General features: G+C 45.4%; 1 protein-coding gene across 6 annotated transcripts in view; it reads left to right on the top strand.

Annotated features, from left to right (window-relative positions):
* FRMD4A (FERM domain containing 4A) overlaps positions 1–24807 on the top strand; it is a 608405-nt gene that overhangs the window by 283483 nt on the left and 300115 nt on the right. The window contains exon 1 of one of the 6 annotated variants that reach the window (XM_081796050.1): positions 13328–13812. The exons of 4 other annotated variants lie outside the window; for them this stretch is intronic. In XM_081796050.1, coding sequence (XP_081652176.1) covers positions 13720–13812 — 93 coding nt within the window. In that variant the 5' untranslated portion in view covers positions 13328–13719. Of the gene's footprint in view, positions 1–13327; positions 13813–24807 lie in introns of those variants that run through there. One more of the 6 variants, XM_060659576.3, reaches the window with a different exon arrangement.

Below are 24807 nucleotides of genomic sequence, written 5' to 3'. Positions count from 1 at the left end.
ATTAGTTCCAGGAGTATTTTTGTTAATTTTTTCAGATTTTCTATATTAACAATCATGTCATCTGTGAACCAAGACAGCTTTATATGTTGTATGTTCTTTCTCAATCTGTATACATTTTATTTCTTTTTCTTGTCTTATTGCATTAACTAGGATCCCAATATGGTATCGGAAAGCAATGATGAGAAAGACATCGTTGCCTTGTTCCTGATCTTAATGGGGAAACTCCCAAGTTTCTCACCATTAAGTATGGTGTTTAGCTGAAGGCTTTTTGAGGATATCCTTAAGTTGGGAAAGTTCTCTATTTCCTAGATTATTGAGAGCTTTTATCATGAAGGGGTGTTGGATTTTGTCAAATATTTTCTCTACATCTATTGATATGATTGTGTGAGTTTTCTTCTTTAGGATTTTTTTCATTGCATTTTTGTTTCATTAGTTGATTTTTAATGTTGAAACAACCTTGTATACCTGGAACAAATCTCACTTTTTATCCTTTTTATACATTGTTGTACTCAATTTGCTAATATTTTGTTGAGAATTTTTGCATCTGTGTTCATGACATATATCAGTCTGTAGTTTTCTAGTAATGTGTTTGTCTGGTTTTGATATTAGAGCAATGCTGACCTCATAAAATGAATTAGGAAGTATTTACTTCTGTCTTCTGGAAAATATTGTGGAAGATTAGTATAATTTCTTCCATAAATGTTTCACAGAGTTTAGCATTGTACCTATCTGGGCCTAGGGCTTTCTGTTTTGCAAAGTTATTGATTATTGGTTCTGTTTCTTCTTATGTGAGTTTTGGCAGATTGTCTTTCAAGGAATGGATCCGTTTCATTTGGGTTATCAAATTTGTGGGCACAGAGTTGTTCATAGTGTTCATTTATTATCTTTTTAATGTCCAAAGGATGTCTCCTCTCTCACATCTGATAGTAGTAATTTGTGTCTTCTCTCTTTTTTTAAATTATCCTAGCTAAACATTTATTGCTTTTATTGGTCTTTTCAAAGGATCAGCTTTTGATTTTATTGACTTTTGCTATTAATATCCTGTTTTTACTTTCATTGATTTTTTGCTCTAATTTTTATTTTTTTTCCTTCTGCTTACTTTAGATTCAATTTGCTCTTCTTTTTTCTACATTCCTTAATGGGAAGCTTGTATTACTGATTTTTAGATTTCTCTTCTAATTTATGCATTTAATGCTATAAATTTCCCACTGAGAACTTCTTTCACTGCACTCCACAAATTTTGATAAGCTGTGTTTTCAGTTTCATTTAGTTCAAAAAACTTTTAAAAATTTCTTTCTAGATTTCTTATGCGATCCATGTGTTATTTAGAACTATGGTGTTTAATATTCAAGTATAATCTATCTTTTTTGTTATTGATTTCTAGTTTAATTCCATTGTGGTCGGAGAGAAGACATCATATGACTTTTAATCTTTTAAATTTGTTAAGATGTGTTTTATGTCCCAGGAAATGGTTTATCTTGGTGAAAGGTCCATGTGAGCTTGAGAAGAATATGTATTCTGCTTTTGTTGGATGAAATAGTCTATAGATGTCCATCATATTCAGTTGTTTGATGGTGTTGTTGAGTTCAACTTTGTCCTTACTGAATTTGGGCCTGCCGGATCTGTCCATTTCTGACAGGACAATATTGACATGTCCAACTATACTAATAGCTTTATCTTTTTCTTCTTGCAGTTCTATCAGTTTTTGTCTCACATATTGTGACACTCTGTTATTAGGAGCATATATGTTAAGAATTGTTATGTCTTCTTGGAGAATTGGCCCATTTATCATTATGTAATACCCCCTTTATTCCTGATAGTTTTACTTGAAGTCTGCTGAGTCTGAAATTAATATAGCTATTCCTACTTTCTTTTGATTAGTATTGGCATAGTATACCTTTCTCCATCCCTTTGCTTTCTACCTATATGTGTCTTTGGGTTTCTTATAGAAAACATGTAGTTTGGTCCTGTGTTTTGATCCACTCTGATAATATCTGTCTTTTAAGCTGTATATTTGGACTATTGACATTTAAAGTGATCATTGATATTGTTAGATTAACATTTAATTCTATTCATTACTATGTTCTTATCATCAAGCTCAGAGATTCTTTCTTCATCTGTGTCCAGTATACTAGTAAACCTGTCAAGTCACTCTTCTTTTCTCTCACAGTTCCTGATCTCTAGAATTTCTTTTGAATCCTTAGAATTCCCATCTCTCTGTTTTCATTTCCATCTGTTCTTCCATATTGCCAACTTTTTGCATTAAAGCCCTTAGGATATAAATTTTAGTTGATTTTTTTTTTTTAGTTCCTGGTCTAATAATTCAAATTCCTGCCATATCTCACTCTGTTTTTCATGCCTGTTCAGTCTCTTCAAATTGTTTTGTTGTTGTTGTTTTTTTTTGCCTTTTAGTATGCCTTGTAATTTCAAGGTGGACATGATGTATTGTATGAAAGGAACTATGGGAAATAAGCCTTTAGTAATGTGGTGGTAAGGTATGGGAGGAGAGGCATTGTATAGTCCTTTGCTGGTTCTCAGTCTTTTAGTGAGCCTTTGGGACTTCATCTTCACCATTGTTTTTCAAGTTTTTTTTCCTCCCCTAGGTGAGACAGGATAGGTGGCGGGGCTGAAGTTGGGCTTTTTCCTTCCCTCACTTGGAAACCTAGCACCAGCTGCAGTTGTGTATTTCCCTTCCCCAGTAGGCTCCCCAGGAAGGCTTCCCTTCCCCATTGTTTAGGCTTTCATAAAATAGTTTCTCCTGAGGGCAAGCCTTGTTAAGAAGGACAGGATCCTCTGATGTGTTTCCATTTATACATCCCTAGAGAATATTGAAAATGAGCTTTAAAGTTGCATGAGCTTGGGTCTCAGTCCCAGCTCAGCGCCACTTCCTACTTGTGTGACTGTCAGCAGGCTGGCAAGCATTTAATCTTTCTGAGCTTTGATTTCCTTATCAATAAAATGTAGCTAATTCTACCCAGCTTACAGGATCGTAGTGAAGGTCTCAAAGAGGTAATTTAGAGCAAGTGCCCAGGGCCATGCCTGATGCAAAGGAGGTGCTCATGGGTTAATCCGCATCTTCCCTTTGCCTTCCCCTATAAAGGCATCTGTTTCAATCCCCAAAGTGCAATAAGTCATTTTCTGTTTCTTTACTCCTATGTTCACTCTTACCACTCCCACCCAACACTCTCCCTGGAATTATCAGGGGTTTTGGTTCTGTGGAAGCACAGCATTTACTCCTGGCCTTGACTTCATCAATCTGTGGCCATTTCTCCTGACGTCTCCCAAAATGGCAAGAGGTACCCGGTCCTGAGCTCTGCAGCCAACAGGGGCGTGGAGCCCTGGGGACAGGCTTCTTCTGCTTTCCAGCAGGGTTTTCCTGGGTAGGGCCTCTGAGCAAGCTAACTCTGGGCTGCCTTTCCAGAACCACCTCCCAGGAGAGAACCAGACAAAAGTGTCCAGCATCCCATAGGGCTTGAGGACTTGTCATTCATAGGTCACTGACTCTCCTCTCAGCACTGCTAAGGAATATAGGCTTTCTCATGTGAGTCTAATTGTCTAGAAAAAATATTTGCATCACAGTCCCATCAGCCTTAGGTTTCCTCTGTTGCTCATAGTATGCTCATCAGGATGTCATCCCACTATCTGAAGAACAGCTGTTTCCAGATTGACACTTCCTTTCCAGGATTACAAAGGGCCACTGGGGGATTTTGTGGGAATGCAAGGCTTCTGCAAGATACGATAAAAGGGACATATCAGACCTGGTGTTTCATAATTAGTTGTCACCACTCTGGGGCTCCTGTAGCCGCTACAGTGCTGTTGGGTTCACGAGAGGAAATAACATACATGAGTGTGTACATGAGTGTATTCATGCAAACACACACACACAATATCACAGCAAAGTGAAGAACACAGAAGGTCCAGTCAAAGTGCATGAATGCCTCTCCAGGAGAATCTCCAGAATTGGTGGCAATGCCCTTACTGATGTATTTGTCTTCCTTCCTTTTGTCCATGTGTCCTCATCTTGTTTCAAAGGATTTAAGGTTCTTTTCAAGGTGGTTTGGAGGCTTCTCATTCAGTAGCCATTTCCATAGCAGATCCATAGACCAAGAGCTCTGAAACGTACACCGAAGGAAAGGAAAACGGAGGAAATCAAGCAGGTCTCCTGAAACATTACTTGTCAGATCGAATAACCCAGTATCAAGGCTCGAATCTGTCCATCCAGAAGGAGGCCAGGCGGCTCCAGCTCTCCCTTCTGCTGCCAGAGAGCTGCACACACTTTCTCAAGGCCATCAGTGACCCCATAATGCCACCCACTGCTCCCAGTCCTTGTCTGTTCACACTGCCCGGAACGTTGCTCCTCTGTTTACAATTCAGTTCTCATTTTTATCAAAATGATGCATGTGCATGGCAATGTTCATAACATTTTAAAGGTGAAGAGGGACTAGAAGGCTTATAAAGAAAAACACCAGGCTTCAGACCCTTTCTCCCCATCTCCGGGTCCTCTCCCCAGGGACATCCTTTGTAAGATGAGGCTTCCTCCACATCCCTACAAATACTTATCTCTCTCCGTCCACCTTTACCAATATATCTATACCACGGTTTAAATCAAAATTCAGTTTTATTACGATGGCCAATGTATTGTTTACACTGGAGAAATGGTGTGTATTATGATCACATCTCCTGGATTTTACAACTTTCTGTTTTTCCAGGTGGCAGTAATTGCCTTGTTTCATTGTTTGCTTGATTTTCTGTGCACCTATTAGTCATTTTTCTCTAAGATCTTTAATCTTTAAGGAGCTTTGTATCTGCTCTCAATTTGGTGCACTCATCAGATACTCAATCCATGCGTTGTTTTTTTTTTTTTTTTTTTTTTTTTTGAGACCTCCTTCCGGGGCTCCTCCGTGCTCCTGCACCTCTTGGGCGAGCTCCTCTCTGAGTCCCTAGCACGACTGTGTTCTTGGGGCTCCTCTTTTCATTATTCTGAGAAACCCCTCTGTCAGCTCTCCTAGGATTCATTCTCCTTTACTTGGAATTCAAATCCCACCCCCCCGCCTTGTAGGCTTAACTTTCTTTTACTGGAGACTATCTTCCAGTAAACTCTTGAGAAGAGGTGTGTGAGAAGAAGTAAATTTTGTGTTCTTGAATGCCTGCCCTCACACTTAACTAATAACTTGACTAGTGGTTACTTGTCTGCAGTTGAAATCCGAAGCAACATTTCTAGGTTCGACTCCCCTCTTACGTTCCAGGTCAAAATGTTCGGTCACCAGGAGCTCTGTGTGTCCAGAACTACTCATTATCATCTCCCCAAACCTGGTCCTCCTTCTGGGTACTTGGCTAATAGGACCATCCTTCCTCTACTCCATCATGATAGAGGATCACTGTATGCCTCCCTCTACCATTTATTTTTCCCCAGTATCTTGTATTCAGCCTCGCACTGCTGTCCTGGTTCTGGGCTCCATCCCCTCTCACTTGGATGATGGCAATAACCTTGCAACTGTTCTCTTGGCTTCTGATACACCTGGGCTCTCCATCCTACCACTCAGCCTTTACCACTCAAGCTCAAGAAGTTCAGGCTAGATGGTGTCACTTCCTTGCAAGAAGTAGCTTGTAATGACTCCTGTTGCTCATGGATAAGTTCTAAAATATATTTTTCTATAATCTGCATGTCAGAATCTGGCTCTACTGTCATTTCTTACCGCCTTTATTCCCACACGTGATTCCACTATGTCACTTAATTTTCACACGTCTATTATCTGCATTCGTGCTATCAAGGTTTAGAATTCAAAGAGAATGGAGTACGCCAAGTACAGTAACAGTGAGAGTCCCCTATGCATCTTCGTTCACATCTTAGCATGTGTCCGTGGTAGGTATTTTGCCCATTCTGGCCTTGATCGTCTACTGTGTATCCCTTTTGCATTTTGACCTATGGGATGTTAGGAACCATCTAGGACACACTCAAGATAAACCCTATGCTTATGATGGGAGGTTTCTCAGCACCCATCTTTAAACAGATCAAGTGCTTTCCTTTCCCACGTTGGTAAAATACAGACCAGGTGGGTTATCCCAGAGAACCATGGGCAATTGGGCACCTGCCCTTGGGAGTGACACTGTCCTGGGCACAGGACAGAAAGCAATCTGACGGCCCCAAAGAAAGCCACCGTCCTTTGCAACACCAGAGGGATTACTTAAAACAAGGTAACCATTCTCCTATTAAAGAAAATCATGTTAAACTTCTCCTGGAAAAAAAGGTAGCATGGAAATTAGTAGCAGATTTAAAAGTTGATCATTTGCCACCCAATGCTTATCTAAGACACCTGAAATTTGAGAGCTGCGCCTCGTAAAAGTCAAAAGCCAACATCCATTGACTCTGTTTAGAGGTGTACTATATATATTCAGCTAAACCTGGGTCATCAATACCATAGATAAGAACATTATTTATTTTGCCATTCTGGGTGCAATTACACAGTTTACCCTGTGCAAACGGCACTTCATAAAAATGGCAAATCAATGCTAGTTATCAAAATCCATCCACATGGATGGATAGCCCATGAAAAAGAGCTTTGCAAGACGGTCTCACAAGCCAATCCACACAGCCAGCCCCACACGGGTCAGCTTATTACCCGATTAATCACACAGGCATCCTGGCAATCTTATCGATTCTTCAGGACCTGGACATGACATCACTTCAAATAGCACATGCAATAAGCCATTACCACCATGCAGAATAGCCATTATCCCAGGCTACAGCCATTGATTGCCTGACTTAGCCTCATGCTGGGAAGGGCAAGTGGAGCTCTGATGGGGGCAAATCATATCCAGGGCAGATGTGAAGGACTTTTATGTGGAGGAATGAAATTCGTCTGCTGCTTGCAAGCTGGATCTCTGCCTGCTCCCTCCTTCCCTGGGTGAAGAGTTGAATAATCCCGCCAGCAGGCTGATGAGCTGGCATTTGGTGCCCATGAAGCAAAGGGTGCTAAGACAGAATCTAGACTAATCCTCCGCACAGGCCGTTCGTATTTTCTACTTGACATTCCCTACAGCTTGATCATTGCCATCAAGATTGAGTGAGATTCTCAGATCCCTGATTAGCACATGAAGTTTCCAAGCAGCAAATGCTGTATTTTCTCCCCTACCCTGGAAGAATGTAAGGTCTGGGTTCCTTTGTGACCAGATGTGTATTTTTGAGTTGATGGGGAATGGGGTTGGAGGGGGGTCTTCTTCTGGGCAAATTAATTCTCTACTCCTAGTTACCCCAATGAAACCTACCGAACAGGGCATTCTCAAAGGAGCCTCTTTACCACCCAGTGTATGTGGCTAAACTGTGTGACCTTTAAGGAATTCAGATGGATGAAACATGTATGTCCTAGGAAAATATGTATGAAGAGGCAGAGAGGTAGATGGTGAGATCCAGGGAGGCTGTTATGTTGAAGCAACAGGAAACAGTGTACCAAAGTGAGAGTGGAAATTGTGTGTGTGTGTGTGTGTGTGTGTGTGTGTGTGTGTGTGTGTGTACCATTTCCAAAGAACTTGGACAGATCGCATTTTATCCTATTGGGTAGCTCTTCAGCAAACTTCCAGGTTTCACTATGAATACCTCATCACAGGGGGGAACTAAGCATGAGGAACAAAAACAAATGCTTCCAGAAAGCAGAAGTTCCCTTGTGTCCTCCCTTCTTGGAGCAGCACCTGATCCATAGCAGGCATCTAGCAGAGTCCAGCAGTTAACGAACCCCGAAGCCTCTTTCGGTGTGACCTGGGCCAGGTGACTTCATGTCTCTGGGCCTCAGTGTCTTCATCTTCATGTAGGGAAAAGGCAAAGTGCCCATTTGACAAGACGTTACGAGAATTAAAGAATGAATACATCTAAAAGCTTTTAGAATGGTGCCTGCGGCAGACTGTGCCTTGAAACGGGGTTGCCATTATTCTATTCGACCCTCAGTAAAATAAGTGCTAAATGAATGATGCAGTGTAAGCAATAGAAGGATGTTTTAAAAATTGGTTTAGACGGGGGCAAAGCCAATATCGTAGAGCTTGGCGTGGAATACAAGGAGAGCACAGACAATGTCATATCAGAAGCAATTAGTAGACTCGTCCCGGCCCACCAGACCTCTACCAGCAACAGTAATTAGGAGCCAAACTGAACAATTCGGTTCAAATTCCTTTTATTTTCTTTGCCTGGCTGGTCATGGAGGCAGACTATTCAATAAAGCCCAGAATGTAGCCTAAATAGGCAAGGGAAGTTAGAGACAGACAGAGGGGAAGGAAGGACGGAGGGAAGGAAAGAAGGAAGGATGGAGGGAGGGAGGGAGGGAGGCTGGAAGGAAGGAAGGAAGAGAGAGGGAGGAAGGAAGGAAGGAAGGAAGGAAGGAAGGAAGGAAGGAAGAGAGGGAGGAAGGAAGGAAGAGAGGAAGGAAGAGAGAGGGAGGAAGGAAGGAAGAGAGGAAGGAAGGAAGGAAGGAAGGAAGGAAGGAAGGAAGGAAGGAAGGGGGAAGGAAGGAAGAAGGGAGGGAAGGAGGGAAAGGCAAGAAGCAAAGAAAATTTTATCTGCCCACCCCCCTGGCTACAATTGTCCCTACAGTTTCCTCCAGATGCCACACGAGGAAGAAGAGACTGTCCAAAAATGGACACTGCCAATAGTGTCCTGCATCAGGCCAAACCTGCATTAAAACCAAGAGGCCCCTCAACCATCCTCCCTATGTGACCTGTGAATAGTCTCACCGGCCTTGGCCCTTTGAGGTCTGGTGATAACTGTGTTGCTTGATATCTTCCTCCTGCTCTTGGGGTATTAGGTTTCATATTTGGCCTAAATTCCGGCCTCTTTTCAAACAGAAAATTATGGATGTGGGTAGCACTTCTGTTCGCATCACCTCAGCCATAGCTTACTCTAATAAGACGTGACATGAATGACCCAGGTTGGCTGAGTCAGGAGCTAACGGGAATGGTGACGGAGCATTGAAGAAAGACAGGGCTTCCCTCCCAAACTCCCCTCACCCCGGCTCCAGGAATGTTCCAGATTGCTGAGGAATTCTTCGTGTGTGTCTTTGGCTCAGCCTCATCCCGGTTATCCTCCCACCTGGTTTGCATGACAGCAATTAACCCCAAACTTCGTTCAAAGCCAGTGTTCCCTCTCCCGGCTCAGGGCTACCGTGGGTTCCTCGTCCCTGTCCCTCCGCAGGAGCCCTGCTCACCGAGCTGCCTCTACTGCATCCGTAGTCTCTCTGTGGGACTGGCCTGGCCTCTAAACCCAGCTCTTGTCCTGTGGACGGAGTCCCTGGTGGGGTCTTTGAAGACCCTGCCTCCTTCACGCTGCGGTTCCCTGGTGTAAGTGACGTGTCTCTTCCACTTAGTCGTTTAAGATCTCCTCTTTCCCTGGCCTCCCTCTTGTTCTCTGCCCCTCCCCCATGGCCGCTGGGCTGATCCGTGAGTGGCCATGACGCCCACGCGCACACCCAGCCGGTGGAGTCTCCCCTCTTCCACGGCTGCCTCCCACTATGTCCGTGTTGTCGAATGCTTTCTCTCCGACAGGCCGTTATCCCCAAGCCCCCCGCCCCCCGTTCACCCCCCTGCTATCGGTGACCAAGAACACCCATTTGATCTGATACATCTTACGTTGGCATGTCAAGACCATTGATTTTCTGGAAATATGGTTCAATCGATCCCCATGCATTTTCATTCCAGAGTTTGAATGTAAACAATTCTCACTGAGATGAGGAGGAAGTGTTCAAAATAAACAAACAAAACCCCACTCCACCCGCCTTCAGTGCTCTGCTCCAAGAGGCATCCAAAGCAGGGGCTTCAGAGGCTCTGGAACAGAAGTGTGTCTTCTCCACCCCACGTCCCCGGGGTTCACTGACACCGCACCCCCATGGCATCCTCCCCATCTGTCCCGTGGGCCATCACCCTGAGCCCCGGATGTGCGGGGAACCTCCGTGCCCGCCATCCTGGCAAAAACGTGCTTTCTCCAAGTCGTGTGCTATTCGAAACGTTCTCCCCTTGCTTTTCTGTTTTCTTTTAGTTACTCCTTATTCACCATGTCCCAGTCCTTTGGTCCCCCGTCTCTGGTCTCAGTGCCGATCCTGGTTTACCCTCAGATCTCTTCCTTCTCTTTCCGTCCCCCACCCCTATGGCTGTTTCCAAGGCTCCCTGTCAACTGTCACCAGCGCATGGAGGCTGGGGAGGGTAGGCTGGAACGGAGGAGGGGAGGACCAGGGCCTTCCCTACTCCACCTTGGCCCGTGGCTCCAGCAGTGATCAGGTCTCACCCAGTGGGTCCACAGGGTTCCAGCCTCTGCAAGGTGACCCTGGCCCTGGTGCTGGTAATCTGGCTCGTCCCTTTACCCCCAGGCCGGGGACCGTGTTGGCTCCCACTGGGCTACCTGCACAGCCCCTGTGAGCTTCTGTGCTGCTCCTTGCTGCTCACCAAGGGACCAGAGACTCGAGAACTGCTCCTTCAAATGCCATTTCCTGTACTTAAATTCTCTCTCTTTCTTTTTTTAATGTTTATTTACTTTTGAGGGAGAGGGAGAGAGAGCGTGCATGCATGGGAGGGGCAGAGAGGGGAACAGAGGATCTGAAGCAGGCTCTGCTCTAACTACAGCGAGCCCAATGCGGGGCTCGAACCCACGAACCGCGAGATCATGACCTGAGCCGAAGTCAGAGGCTTCACCAACTGATCCACCCAGGTGCCCCTAAGTTCTCTCTTTTTCAAAGACAGGGAATTTTCCCTTATCTCTCTTGGGTCCCGCGGCTATATCTCCTTTTTGAATTTCTAACCTGCTATAATCTGATAGAGTCCTCGTGTTATGTGAGAGTGTAATGGATCAAGTCAGGCCCTGATACGAAACAGCTTGACTCTGGTTTCATCTTCGGTCTGACAGTTCTGGCTGTGTTACGTTGGTTAAGTTATCAAACCTCTCTGAGCCCCAGTTTCATCACCTGTGAAATATGGACCGTGAAACTCATTTCTGCCATCGAGATAGCCTTGGGTAACCTAGGCTAGGCACTCAGTAAATGTGAGTTCCCCTCACCCCTCCTAAAGTGGTCCTACCTGCAAAGGTACGAGTGCACATCCCTTCCTGGGAAACATATTTGTGTTTTAACAATGGCTTTCTGAAATTAAATGCTTTCGTCTCAGCAGTTAGTTCTAAATGTATAAATCTTAACTCCCCACAGCAAAACTATCAGCTTGTATTTTTGGACAAGCTGACCTTTGAGAGCCTTCAGATCTGTCTGTGAAGGTGGCTAGTTACTCTGTGGGGGCTGGGGAAAGCTCCGGAGACACCTCCTCGTCCCCATTAGCTGGGAGAAGGCCCTGGGGCTGATATGGGAAAGGATCCTGCACCTCGCCCCCCTGGGGGGTAGAGCGTATGGGGCTCAAATGTGTGGGAGTCTGGCTCAGGGTTATTTTTGTTTCCATTAACATTCTCTTCTATATGTATTTTAACCTTAATCAAATGCATATGTTTTTGTTTTATTTGCACTTAGCTCATCAAAGTGTCCTTTATGATCTGAACTATGCCATGAGGCCTTAACTCGTCAGCGAAACACTCATTAATACCCCTGGGAAACAGGAAGTTGCATTTAGTCAAATATAAATAAATTCAGCTCCCAGGGGCTTCACCCGGCCTGGGTCAGGAGAGAGACTGACTTCTCTCTCAGCTGTTCTGATCCAGCGCGCCCCCCCCCCCTTCCCTGGCCCCCCACTCAAACTGCGCTGGAAGGAAGACATCCCGGGACTCTGGACAGATAAGTGTTTTTGAAAATGTGCCTGTCCTTCATTCAAAACCCTTACGTCGTCCAGTGTGGTTTTATCAAGGAAACCGATGCCTTTGGCCAAATAATTGGATACCATTCCGGATTTATTTCCATCCCCAGATAGTTTGAAGCCAGGTTTGAAACCAGGCAGTGCAGGAAGGAGGTGAGAAAGAGGGAAAAAGGTAAATCTAAACCACCTCCTTGCAGGAGCCGCTCTGCAAGCCGGGCTGAGTAACTTCCTTCCCGTCTCTCCTCCTCGCTCGCCTTCTCTCTCACCCTTTCCCTGGCTCTCCGATGCACATATGGAACCCATTACGAACAAAGCCCGATTGTTGTATATTTGGAATTTCCCACATCAACTTGATGCTTTCTTTAACTGCCTCTTAATGCGTGTCTGCGCTGGGTGACCAGGCCCTGCTTCCGTCGGTCCCACCCCGCCCCCACCAGCACCCACCTCGGAGAGGCTTTCCTGGTTCATTTTCCAGCCGTGTAAACCTTTGCTCCTTCGCCTTGCACCCCACCCCACTTCCTATTAGAGTCTTTGAATAAACAGAACTTTCTTTTCCATGGTTTGCAATAAACTGGCCCGCAGAGAATAAATAAAAGCCAGATCCCAAAGCACGTAAGTGATATCAGGCTAACACCAAAAAGCATGGATTACTACAAAGGAAATGGCATCCCTTTCTGAAAACCCAGCACAGAGAGGACCAGTGGATGTAGAAATACATTAACAACAAGAAAACAAAAAGACCTCCAATTCAGGAAGCCCCTGACTTGTTTTTATTTATCGTTAATTTTTCTGCTGGAGAAATAAGCAGATTTGGGGGGGGGGGGGTGGGCAGGGAGCAGAGAGAGGTAGCCATAGATGAAGAATATATCAATTACAAAATATTACAGAAAAGTTAACATTTTAGATCACGTGTACCGTCCTTCATAGGGTTGTCTGATCTGGAATCATATGCTGTTATCAGAAAAGAATAGGAAATATGAGGGATGAATCTGAATCTAGTCCTTTTCAGAGCCTTGTAAAATCGAACCTAACTGCTTCATGTTAACTGGCATGCGTAAAAATAAATGTCCTCTGACACAAACATTTAAACGAAGACGTGCCAAATGCGAGTCTGTCTGGTGTATTTGATTTGATTCATCAGAACCATATGATACCAACATTTTTTCCTTCACTCACACTCTATCTTTGCGGACTACATCCACATATATAATTAATTGCACTCCCACGTTTATTTTCTATGCATTGGAAAGCGAGAGAGAAAAACCAGATATGCACATCTGATGCTCAGGGTCATATGTGTAATTTATGACTGTGAAGAGGGATTCCCCAAGTCCCCAGTGCGTTATGTCACTGGTCTGCAAACATTTTTCCTGTGCTCGGAAAAGAGTGAAATCAGAATGCAGGATTTCACATTAATCTCCGCACCAGATGGTGATATTCCAAATAGTCTTTTTAAGGGGAGCATGTGACCTACTGTACGGCCGAGGGGCTTTGGAGTCACGTGATGGAATGAATACTACGTCTGATGGAGCTTTGATTAGACCACTGACCTGGTTACCGTCCGTAGCCACGAGAAGCAAAGTTGACATTTCTGGATCACTCTCCCCAGAGGCGTCGCTTGCCAACTTCTGGGACATGCAGTCTCACCGAGGGGACTGACAGGCAGGGACAGACAAGAGGCAGCTAAATCCGCGCTGCTGAAGTCAGGCTGAAGTTACAGAACTTGGGCTATTTTTCTGCTCCCCCATCCCCCCGCCTCCCTACGAACCACATCTTGACTCATACAGTCAAAAGAAAAAGCTCTTTTGGTTATTTGATATTTGGGAAACCTCCAGGAGACCATAACTTAGTTTTGAGGAAGCCTTGTCTCTCACTTTGCTGGGAGCACACACACTCACACACACACACACACACACACACACACACACACACACTTGCTCACACGGCTCCAACACCATGGTGGTTCAGGCTGCAGTGGCTCCGAATAGATCTCAAAGACTTTTACTGAAAATTCCGTATGGATCTCTGAGAAGACGCAGCGTGGAGAGGGTAAGCAACGTGGCGGGCGGCTTGTTTTGCATCGAGCAATTGCTCCAAAGAAAGGGAGATGTTTGTTTGCATTGTACACAACATCCCTTCTGGTAGCCCTGTTTTCCTGAAAATTCTGAATTCCTGGGAAGGTAGAACACTCTATGATGTGTAAATTTTTTTCTTAACAGGTAACTGATGAGAAATTTGCAGTAAATCTGTGCTGTGCATGGGGGGGAGGTGCTGTCAGAGATGAGATAGGAGGGAAAGAGATGGGGTGGGGACTGACTGCCCTTTGGGATGGGGAGAGAAGAAGTGAGCTCCTGGGGAGAAGAGCAGGGGCTACAAACAGATCCATTAGTCGCACAGCTGCAAATTTCCTCTGTGGGGTGACGGAGTCTTCAAAGGAGGCGCTGATGATGTTAAGGAGCTTTGATGCCTGGAGGGTTTGAATTATGCCCCCCACCCCCATTGATGCAAACCGTCCTCTGTCGTGTTGTTGTTGTTTCAAATACCTCGCCATCATTTTGGATTTTTTTTTAATACTACAGATTTCGGCTCAAAACTACTCTGTTAATTTTCTGAAGCATGCTTACTTTATGGTAGCCCCTGGCAGAGATGATCCTGTAAAATAATAAGGATTTGTCCTTCTTTGGAGTGACTAATGCAGTGTGGGGGATGACTAAGGTTAACGCAAAGCTAGCTGTCCTCGGGATGTTGGGCTCGGTGCAGGGACAAAATGCCTACATCCCTGCAGGGGGTGGAATGCTTTGTGGGTTTTGGAAACCCAGAAGTTCCTGTTGGAATCATGGCATTCCTCTCCATGAGCTGTGGAGTCTATTTAGATGTCCTAGACTAAAGTGCAGTGGAAAAGCCATAAGGCAAATAGCATCACAAAAGCTCTCTTGAGAGATAAGCAACCTGCTGTATCTTACGAAGAGGAACAGGGTTGAATTCGAGGAACTTGTTCTGGCTGGAATGCTTACAACTCAGTGATTTTCTTTTTTCGTTTAAGGGAAACGCAGTTGAAGTGTTAAAAAAATATATGAGGGTCTATCTAGACTTTCAGGTGGACTTGATTTCCTGACTCGTGATGAGTTGCATTCTTTCTGCCATTTGAGTACTGATGAAAAAAACCCTTCACTTCCTATTCTGGTTGTGTGTAGGTCTTTATTTTGAGACATATCTCTTGTGTCACTCTTGTGTCAATAACAGAGTCACCAGCTAATATACAGTCAGTGCCTCCTGTATGCTCCCTTCTATCCCAATAGCTCTAGAACCTAAGATTAATAGTTACGGCTTATACTGAATATGATTTTAGGTTCTGTGGAAAATATTTTGACTTTTACGATAAGTCGATGTAAGATGTTCTGTTCACAACCAATCATTTAGAAATGCGAATTGTGCACCCTGGAGTTGTAGAACCTGGTCACAGTAAGGAGAGAGTTATCTGGGCATGGGCACAAAAAAAAAATCCATAGTAACCTGGAAACTTCTATTTAACCATTTAACCATTAGAATCTCCAGATGGATGCTTGATAGATCATGGGTGGTTAATAAATCCGAACGTATGTAGTTACCACTTCTGTTATTCACTGTTTACCAATTTAAGAAAAACCGACAGACTATGAACATAGCATCATACATAAAACATGGTCGTATGTGTTGGTACGTACTTACATTCAAAACACACAGACCTATTTTCCACTTGTGGGCCCATACCAGTGACGCGATCTTAGATCTGCAAGCTGCTGGGCCTGCAGGAGAAGCAGACACCTCACCGGACCATCAGGTAGCCTATTCGTCTTGGTTGCTAGATGTGAAGAAACGGGGCCGTCACCATGGTTCACAGGAAGAGAGCCCTTGCACTCCTTATGAGCCCCCCCGTGTCACCCTCCCCTGTAAGGGAGAATGACACTGATTGCAACGTATGGCGAATGTGTGAATTCCAACCGGACGTTTTACCCTGTTGTCGACTTTACGACCGTTTTCAGAATCGGAGTCAAACATTTATGTAAAAGGAGGGCAGGAAAAGTGAGAAATGGCATCTGCTGTTAAGGGCAGACACTGGGGACCAGCACTCTTTTCAGGGGACGCCTTGACTTAAAAGCAACAGCACCTTTCCCAGGTCTACCAGCCGCCTAGAGGGTGACAGGCATTCAGGTGGGTTTCCATTGCCTTGTGATGCGCAATGATCTTAAGGCCTCGCAAGCCTGTTCCGTCTTTACTCCAGTGCATTTTTATATTCGTTACTTCGTAGTGTGATCCTGAGTTGCTGGGGAGGCACAGAGAATGGGGGTCATTGCCCTTGTCCTGTAGGAGCAGGGAAGCCGTGACGTAGAGAGGTTTAATCTTCTGCCCAGGAACATACAGTCAACCACAGAGTAGGTCCCATGTCTAGGGACGCAGTATCTTCTGTCCCTGCCATTGGGTTCTCGTCCCTTTACCTTTGCTCTCTGGGGGAGCCTCAACATTGCAGCCTGGCCCTGAGCAAAGGGTGATCACCAACCTGTCACCAGTACTTTGCATGAAAGGGAGTATAGTAGACTCATAGGCAGGGAGAATAGTTCGTGATCCCCGGGGCCGGCTGTATGCACAATTACACAGTTGCTTCTGTTTTCCAACAGGAAGCATTTTTTTGGAAAACAAAATGCACCTTTGAACTGTGCTATCTAGACATGCATCAAATCCTGATTTCCAAAGCACTCACTCGGGCCAGGAGCCCATCACCGTGCTAGGCAGGGCAGGAAAAACATCAGAAATATAAGATGCTTTGCTTGGTAAGACAGGGGAGATTTGGGATCCGGGTTTATATAAACAAAAGAGTTACAAGCTTTGACGTCACAGGGCACTCATTTAGCTACAAAACAAGATATGAAGACAAATTAGGTGCTACAGGAAGCAGCCAGGTGGGGTGAAAGGGCAGGGCTGGCAGTCACACGGTCCCCAAAACTGAGAGCCTCATCTGTTGCTAATTGTGTGACCTTGGCCGTGTGACCAGGCTTTCTCCACATTCTTAGTTTCTACATCCGCAGTATCCACCCTTGAGGGCAGTTATTAAGGATTACAGATAATTTCCTTATGTAAGGACCTAACACAATAACCTCACATATAGAAATCCATCATTAATGATAGGGTATTTTTTTTTAAGTTTATTTATTTTGAGAGCGAGAGAACCAGAGGGGGAGGGGCAGAGAGAGAGGGAGACAGAAGATCCCAAGCAGGCTCTAAGCTGACAGCAGATGGGGCGCCTGGGTGGCTCAGTCGGTGAAGCGTCCGACTTCGGCTCAGGTCACAATCTCACGGTCCGTGAGTTCGAGCCCCGTGTCGGGCTCTGTGCTGACAGCTCAGAGCCTGGAGCCTTCTTCGGATTCTGTGTCTCCCCCTCTCTCTGAACCTCTCCCGTTCATGCTCTGTCTCTCTCTGTCTCAAAAATAAATAAACATTAAAAAAAAAATTTTTAAGCTGACAGCAGAGAGCCCGATGTGGGGCTCCCACTCACGAACCATGAAATCATACCCCAATGATAGGGTATTTTTAAAGTTTGCTTATCTTTGAGTGGAGGAACAGTGGCTTGTATTTTTAATAACTGGTGACCTTTACACACACACACAGTCTTGGGCACACCTTGCTATTATCTGGAGAAGTCCTTTAAGGATAGTCACTCAATAAAGCCAAGACAGACAGTATTTCCTGGTGATAACTTGCCCTGGACTCCCAATTTTATGCAAGACACATAGAAAACAGAATGTTTCCAATTCGCTGCATGCAAACACCAAGTACCTAAACTTGTACAAGCCCGTATCCCTCTATAGGGTCTCTTCCTTCCAGAGCCGGATGTTGTGACTCCAGAGGTAAAAATGAACTTCATGGAAAATTCTAATGAGTGTTAAGAGTGTCGCATGTAAATGAGTGAAGGGAACAGCAGATGTGGACCTTTCTCCTGGGAGTTTGCCTTGGAGAGGGGACAATGTTTTTATGAACCTACTATGACCCTACACTATGAGAAAATGGTTTCATGTCAGAGATTACCTTTCCTTCTAGTTCCAAACCCCAAGAATAAGTCGGCTAAAGCTTTCTGTGGCCGGGCCCGAGCTGTCTCAGGGTGTGCATTTATTACGGATGCTCACCTTCCCATTGATTTATCTTCTCTACCGCTCAGCCCCACATATCCTGAGAAGGAGTGGACATCTCTGTTCTCCTGGGTGTCTCAACACCTCAAATTCAACATGTCCAAAATGCAATTGGTCATCTTACAATCCTGCTCCCCCTCCAGTCCACCGGCTACCAAGACACCCGGAGCAGAATCCAGGCACCCTCCCTGCCACTTCCCTTCCCTGGGCTCAGGCCACTGTCATCTTTCACTTTCAAACAGTTGCCGTTCTTATGCCCCCCAAGTCCGCGTTCTGTGTTACAGCAGTGTGATCTTTCTAAAACATAGGCTTGGTCAAGTCACTGGTTTACTTAAAACCCTTAAGTGGTTCCCTACTTCAAGATAAGTACTTAGATAAATGCCTCAATGTAATGACAAGGCTTTCATGGTTAGGACCCCACCGCCCTCCCCAGCCTCAGCTCTTCCCCTAATTGACCCTGAGCAAGTTAGACTCCAACCACACTGAACATATCTGTGGTCCCCCCAACTACCATGAGCTCCCTTGCCTCAGGGCCTTTGCACATGCTTTGGTCTGCCTGACACACACTGCCTCCTCCCTCTACCTCCTTAACTTCCAAGTCATATCCTTCGGTCTAAAAGTAACACCCTTAGGAAGGCTTTTCAGAAACCCTGCCCCTTCCCCAAGACTGAATAAGTACTCTTGGCTTTGGGCTCCCCCAGCCCTCTGCATTTTCCTCATAGCACCCCAGATCACACTGCATTGGATGCCCCTGTTTCCATCTTATTTCCATGATGTCAAATCTCCACACGATGATGAGCTCCCTGACGCAGGGAGCACATCTTGGCCTCTGGTTCACAAAACAAGTGTGATATTCACTAGATGAGCAAATAAATGAAATCTGAAAGCTCTTACAAACTTCCCTCAGTGAGAGAATTTGGGAGGAAGAGAAGAATTAAGATGTAAACAGAAACAGCCTCCTTTTTCACATGACGTTACCCCAAGCCCAATCATTGCTGATGGGAAGTGTGTTCACTCTTACATGTTGACAGAAACTAAGGAGACAAATGCTCTAAACTCTAAGAGTAGAACAAAGCGTGTGTGTAAACAACTGACCAGACTCATCTCGCATGTCTCTTCGCAGAGTAATGTAAATTTGACATTTTTATTGGTGAGGGGGGAAAAAAAAGAAACAAGAAAGCATTCTCTTCTACCACAATTATTTGAATATTTAAGTAAAAGGATTTTTTTTTTTTTTTTTGGCTCGGAAAGACTGAAATGGTGTGATATTTCTGGAGCAGGATTTTTAACACGGTATAAATTAAACCTCTTCGCACCCACATTATTCATTATTTGATGTGTTATTTCAGGTTGACGTATTGCCAGTCTATTATTTTGCAAACCATTACATTATCGCAGCTGCTAAGCTGCATAACTTAAGAATTCAGAATACAATAGAGTGTCTATAGTCCAGCCTGTGGTGCTTACGTTCTGAATGTATTCATGCAGGGAAGTGCGAGACTTTACCAGAAACACATATAGCAGACGGCTTTTAGTGGATATTTATTACCATTGAAAGCAGACAGCCAAGAAACTGTTCAGACACATCAGTGTATTCACACATATTATTATCCAACCCCCTCATCCTGCATAAAGGTTTTGTTCTTTCTATAAATATACGCCTCTTTGGAGAAGAACACGGCCTCTGGGGGACTCCAATGCCCTGGTTCACAGGTGGCGTTAAAGGCCATTTTCCCCATATTGGCTAGTCCCGTGCCATTTGAAGTGACCCCCAACTTGGTGAACTGACGTGTGTTTTATTTCTTACAGTAGCTTATGTCCAGTTAAACCCATGACTTCACGTCTTGGCCAGGATGAGCTCGCACCGTGGAAAGGCTGTCCTTCCTGGTACCAATCTGGAGGTTTTATTCCTTGGGCTAGTGTGGAAAACAGGACAGGAAACCTCGATACAAATGGTCGGGACCCCCTGGAGCTTCATCTTACACCAAATGGCATTATCCAGCTGAACGTGAAACCAAGCGATGGTATCTCTCTCTAGACCGCGTGCCTCCAAGTCCTGACTCTTTCTCAGGACTCTCTCTCCCCGATGTCGTGGGTCAAATGCCATGACTCATCCTAAAATGGCACTTTTCAACCTTGGTTTCACATGGGAAGCTTCCGAGGAGCTTTAAAAAGTCCCAATGCCCAGGCTGTCCCCCAGATCAGCGCTTATCAGAATCTCTAGAGAGGGGTCCCGGCATCGGTATTTAAGCCCCAGGAAATTCTAATGTACAGCCACATTGAAGTAAGATTATGGACAACATGGGTCGTCCGAGTAAGGTGGAGCTTAAGGAAGTTAGCTAGTTTCTATGCTTTCTGGTGTCTTCATGTGAAAAAAATAATAGAGTTGATTGTGTTGGACTTTTACTCAAAAGTGCTATTCTCAAGGGGGAAAAAAAATCATTTAAACCCTTTGCGAGTTGGGTCCATCTTGCTGGGACATCTTGGGCAGCGCTCAGCACTTTGAGGCCGCTTTCTGGGTAATTAAACACAACCTTCTGAAGTCACAGTGGCTAGTTTCATGCAGGACTTCCAGACAATTTAGAGATCAGAAACACCCCATCCAGCTAGCCCTGCAGAACTCCCCCCCCCCCCCCACCGGAGCACAGACAAAGCCCCCTCCGAGTTTTCCAACCTGCTGTATTGCAGCTATGTCCACAAAATCAGTCATGTAGTCTCAGAACACTTTCTGTAGGTGTTTTGAAAACAGATCTCTTACAAATTGCACTAGCAAAGCGAATACTATCCACCTGTGTGACAGAAGAGCTTCTTGGAACACACAGTTACAAACAGTGAGCTTTTATTTGTATTGAGTCATCAATGCACCTCTGAGAACACTGTTATCTTATGTGTATAAAACAATGTGGAAGACGTTATGGCCCTGGGTCTTTGTTTTCTTACCTGGGAGTGGAGAAGCCACATCAGTGGATTTTTCTTTCTTTCTTTCTTTCTTTTTTTTCTTTTCCTTTCTGGTGGCTCAATAGCTAACTGCTTCAAAGGACTTGGTCAGTTTTTCTACTAAGCTCCAGAACCTAGAACAGTGCCTGGCGTGTATATTGGACAAATAAACATTAATTGAATGCCTGTGACATAAAAAGAATGTCTTCATGGTCAGACACTCAGACCTTGAATCAAATAGAATTGTCACCCAAAGGATAGGGTTGCAAAGTGCCTGCCTTTGTTATGCAGATGAACATTTGTGTCATTGTTAGCCCTAAAAAATGCCAAGGTCACATTTCCACATGGATAATGCTTCCAAAGGGTCCCTCTCTATTACCTCTATTGGAACATGAATCAGGAAAACCAATAAGTCTTAAAAGTATATTGATCGTTTCTGGAAAATTCGGTCCGAGGTCAATCAAATCAGTCTCAAAATCCAACCACCCCAAGGAATGGAATGCCTAGGATCTGACCCACTGTTTATTAATTCCACAGATTTTTATTTAGTACCTACTACGTGCCAGGCAGAGGTCTAGACCCAGGGGATATAGCAAAGTCTCGTAAGTGATGTGAAGTCTTCTAAGAGAAAATAGAGCAGTATAAAAAGTGAGGGGAGATGGGGGTGCTGCATTTTTATGTGCTGTGGCTCTCGGTAAAGATGTTTGAGAAGAGACATGCGGGAGAGAGGAGGGGAGCCATAGAGCCCTCTGGGGAAGGAATGTGCCTGGTGAGAGAAACCACCAGTAACACAAGACGTGCAATGCCAGGGCATCCTTGATGGGCTGGGAAACTGGTAAGGCTGGGGGTCAGGGGACAGCAGGAGCCGGAGCAGAGTGAGGGGAGAGGGTACCTGGAACAGAGCCGTGGTCAGGAAGTGTTAGGAGCCCCGGTGACAGAGGGCCGTGTGGGCCATGATAAGGACTTGGGGGTTTTACTCTGAGTGTAGCAGAAGAAGACCAGTGGTTTGGGGACCAAAGAATGACACTAGCTGGTATGTTTTGAAGGAATAGTAGGCTGATAGAGAACTGGGTGGCTCATTAGGGCAGTAGTGCAATAATCCTGACAAGAGATGGTGATGGTTTGGACCAGAAGATACTCTGCCGGTGATGAGCAATAAGAAATGAACGGATTCTGGATTTACCTGGAAGGTAGGGCTGTCAGGATTGGCTGATGGATCAGGGAGAGAGTGAGGAAGGAAGACAGGGGTCAAGACTGACCCCTGAGCAGCTGTAGCCTGGAGTTGACCCTAATGTTGGAGACATTGCCAAGGGGCTGAATGGGAGTGACAGCGGAGGTGAGGGAGACCCGAGAGCTCCCTTTGGATGAGGTGAACTTGAGATGATTCACATTCAAATGGAAGACATTAAGAATATAAGTTTCGTGGGCAAGTGAGAGCTCCGGGCTACAGAGGTAAACCAGGCGCCCTGAGGCTGGCTTGTCCAGGCTCGTGAGTGCTGGTTGTGCACACGTCTCTTCCCACCTCTCCAGGCAGTGGTGACATGTGGCAGCTTGAGAGGAGTCCCTAGTGGGAGAACTGCACCAGGAAAATCAGCAAACGCTACACATCTGGGCTTCTTTTTCTTCTAGAAAAACATCCACTGGTGGATGGTGTCTCAAGTCACAGAACCAGTAGCTAAAACCTGGGAAACGTCCAAGGACTGGACCCGTGGCCACTCTGAAGTTTAGAAGTCAGTTCCAAGCAAAGAAGACTAGGAAGGAGCAGCCAGTGAGGTAGAAAGAGAATTGAAGAGAAATTCTCAGAGGGGAAAGTGGGGCTGCCCACTGCTGCTGAGAGCCAAGGAAGATAAGGGCTAGGACGTCATCTGACTGCCCTGTTATCAAAAATCTTGGGTGCAAATAGCCCGCATCAGAATTGCTGGGTGTTCTCTAAATCACAGATGCGCGGTCTCCACCCCAGACATACTGAATCTGAACCTCTGGGGCACATAATTACGGACTACAGTGTGAGAAACTGCAGATCGTTTTCCAGAAATATAGGCGCCAGTGAGGAAGACAGGAGAACGCAGCCTAGGAAAGGGGAAAATAATGCAGACAGGAAAAGGAGAGATTCTTAGGACAATTTTTGCTCAACCAAAGGTCAATCCTGGACACAGCAGGTAGAGACCATGATGGGGAAATAATGAGGTGAAAATTATGACAGCCAAGGCCAGTAGTGAATCTTCCTCCTGGTGGCACCCTAGAAACACAGTGTTCCTACTTGACGTCCCCTCCCCCCGCTTAAACCACTATATCAGGAAAGGGGAGCTGTGCTTGTCCCTTACAACTTGTCCCGCCAAAAAAAAAAAAAAAAGAAGGTGAAAAATTTCAATATCTTTTGTTGGTCACCTGTGTCAAAAGCTTGCCCCTCTACCTCAAAGCTTTAGCTTCCCTGGGATCTAGCCGAAGAAAACTTCTTTTCTGTTGTTTTGCTTTGCCTCGGAAATTTTTTTTTTTTTTACAAGCCATGGATTGATGTAATCATGTGTCAGGGCCTCATAACACAGCCAAGTCCCAGAATATATTTAGAAAGTATAGTTTAGGGTCGAGCCAGCCACCAAATGGCCGGAATGAGCAAGTTCTCATATGAACTCTGAATTTAGGGCCTCCAACCTGGTCTGTATAAAGCAGATGGATCTGAACTGAACTGGCAGAAATCATGTCTCTGACACCAGGGTTCTATTTCACTGAGTTTTCGCGGTGTCCTCGTAGAAGAAAATCGTACTCTTATCTCCCGGTTGGCTCGAAGGAAAGTAACAGCCACTAGCCATCTGCACATAGTCCTTCATGCAGATCCCACGAGTGTTCACCCAGTCCCCACATAGAGTCCCCTTCCCCATCCCTCCCATTCTCCCCTTCTAGGAGGCACATCCAATTTGAACGAGTGAAAGAACGGTTTTTACAGCAGACGTGTGGTGGGTCCCTCCCACTGTTCTCGGCTGACGGTGGTGAATAAGGCTGTTTTGTTTCTGGAGCGGAACTGGTGGGCCTGGGTGTGGATAAACTCAGTTGCCAGGGGCCCTGAGCATGCTTTCCCCGGACACGTGCAGTAACACCCCTGCTTTCACAGGGCTGCATTGCGTGGCCAAGTCCCTCCATGTAGGCAGCAATGTGGGTACCAGGTCCTAGTACCCCTGTTGTTAAGATGTCAACCTAGTACTGAAGGAGAGCGAGCCCTTCATCCTGCTGGGCCCCAGCTCTGAGTTTTCAAATAGCGGAGCGTTCGGGGAGAGGAGCTACAAAGGAAAAAAAAAATCTCCTGAAAACACTCAGTGATTTGAACCCAGCAGCACAGAGCGATATACTCACACGATTGCCTTCAACAGCAGCTGTGCAATCTCCCCCAGGGACCAGTGCCCACAGGGCAGAAGCCAGGCTCCCCAGGCCATGTGCAATCCCATTCAACTTCACCTCCAGGGGACGATACCAATGTCCTGTGGCATTTGGTTCAATCACAGAGTCCATTCTCAGAGCATCTTAACTGCCCTTTACTTCTAAAACCGTCCTTTTAGATGTGTGTTCTGCGGTCCCCTCTGGACAGTACTGAACCAACATGCCGAACAGCAAATGGAAGTATCTTTGAGACCTTGTGGCTTCCTTTTTTTCCTTCAATGAAATGGCCTTAAGGTGGCATGAGAGAAACATGTGTAATGCACAGGCCAAGACTTTTCCTGTCCATTCTGAGACTCACCAATCAGAGAGTGGTTATTTTCAACAGCCAGTGTCTATTTCTGATGGTACCCTTGGGACGTAATCCTTCCGTTAATCCTGGAATGCCTCTTTCACATCCACTGTCCTCTAAAATAAGGCCCCATCCAGGCAACTGCAGATACCAGCCGGGCAGGCGAATAAATGTAGCACAACAAGGAAAGTTGTGCCCTAGCAAATGGGGCCAGTATTACGTAGC

Source organism: Panthera onca, chromosome B4, assembly GCF_046562875.1.
Source record: "Panthera onca isolate mPanOnc1 chromosome B4, mPanOnc1 haplotype 2, whole genome shotgun sequence".
Classification (NCBI taxonomy): Eukaryota; Metazoa; Chordata; class Mammalia; order Carnivora; family Felidae; genus Panthera; species Panthera onca.
Note: the sequence above shows the minus strand (reverse complement) of the source record. Positions and strands in the feature narration are given on the sequence as shown.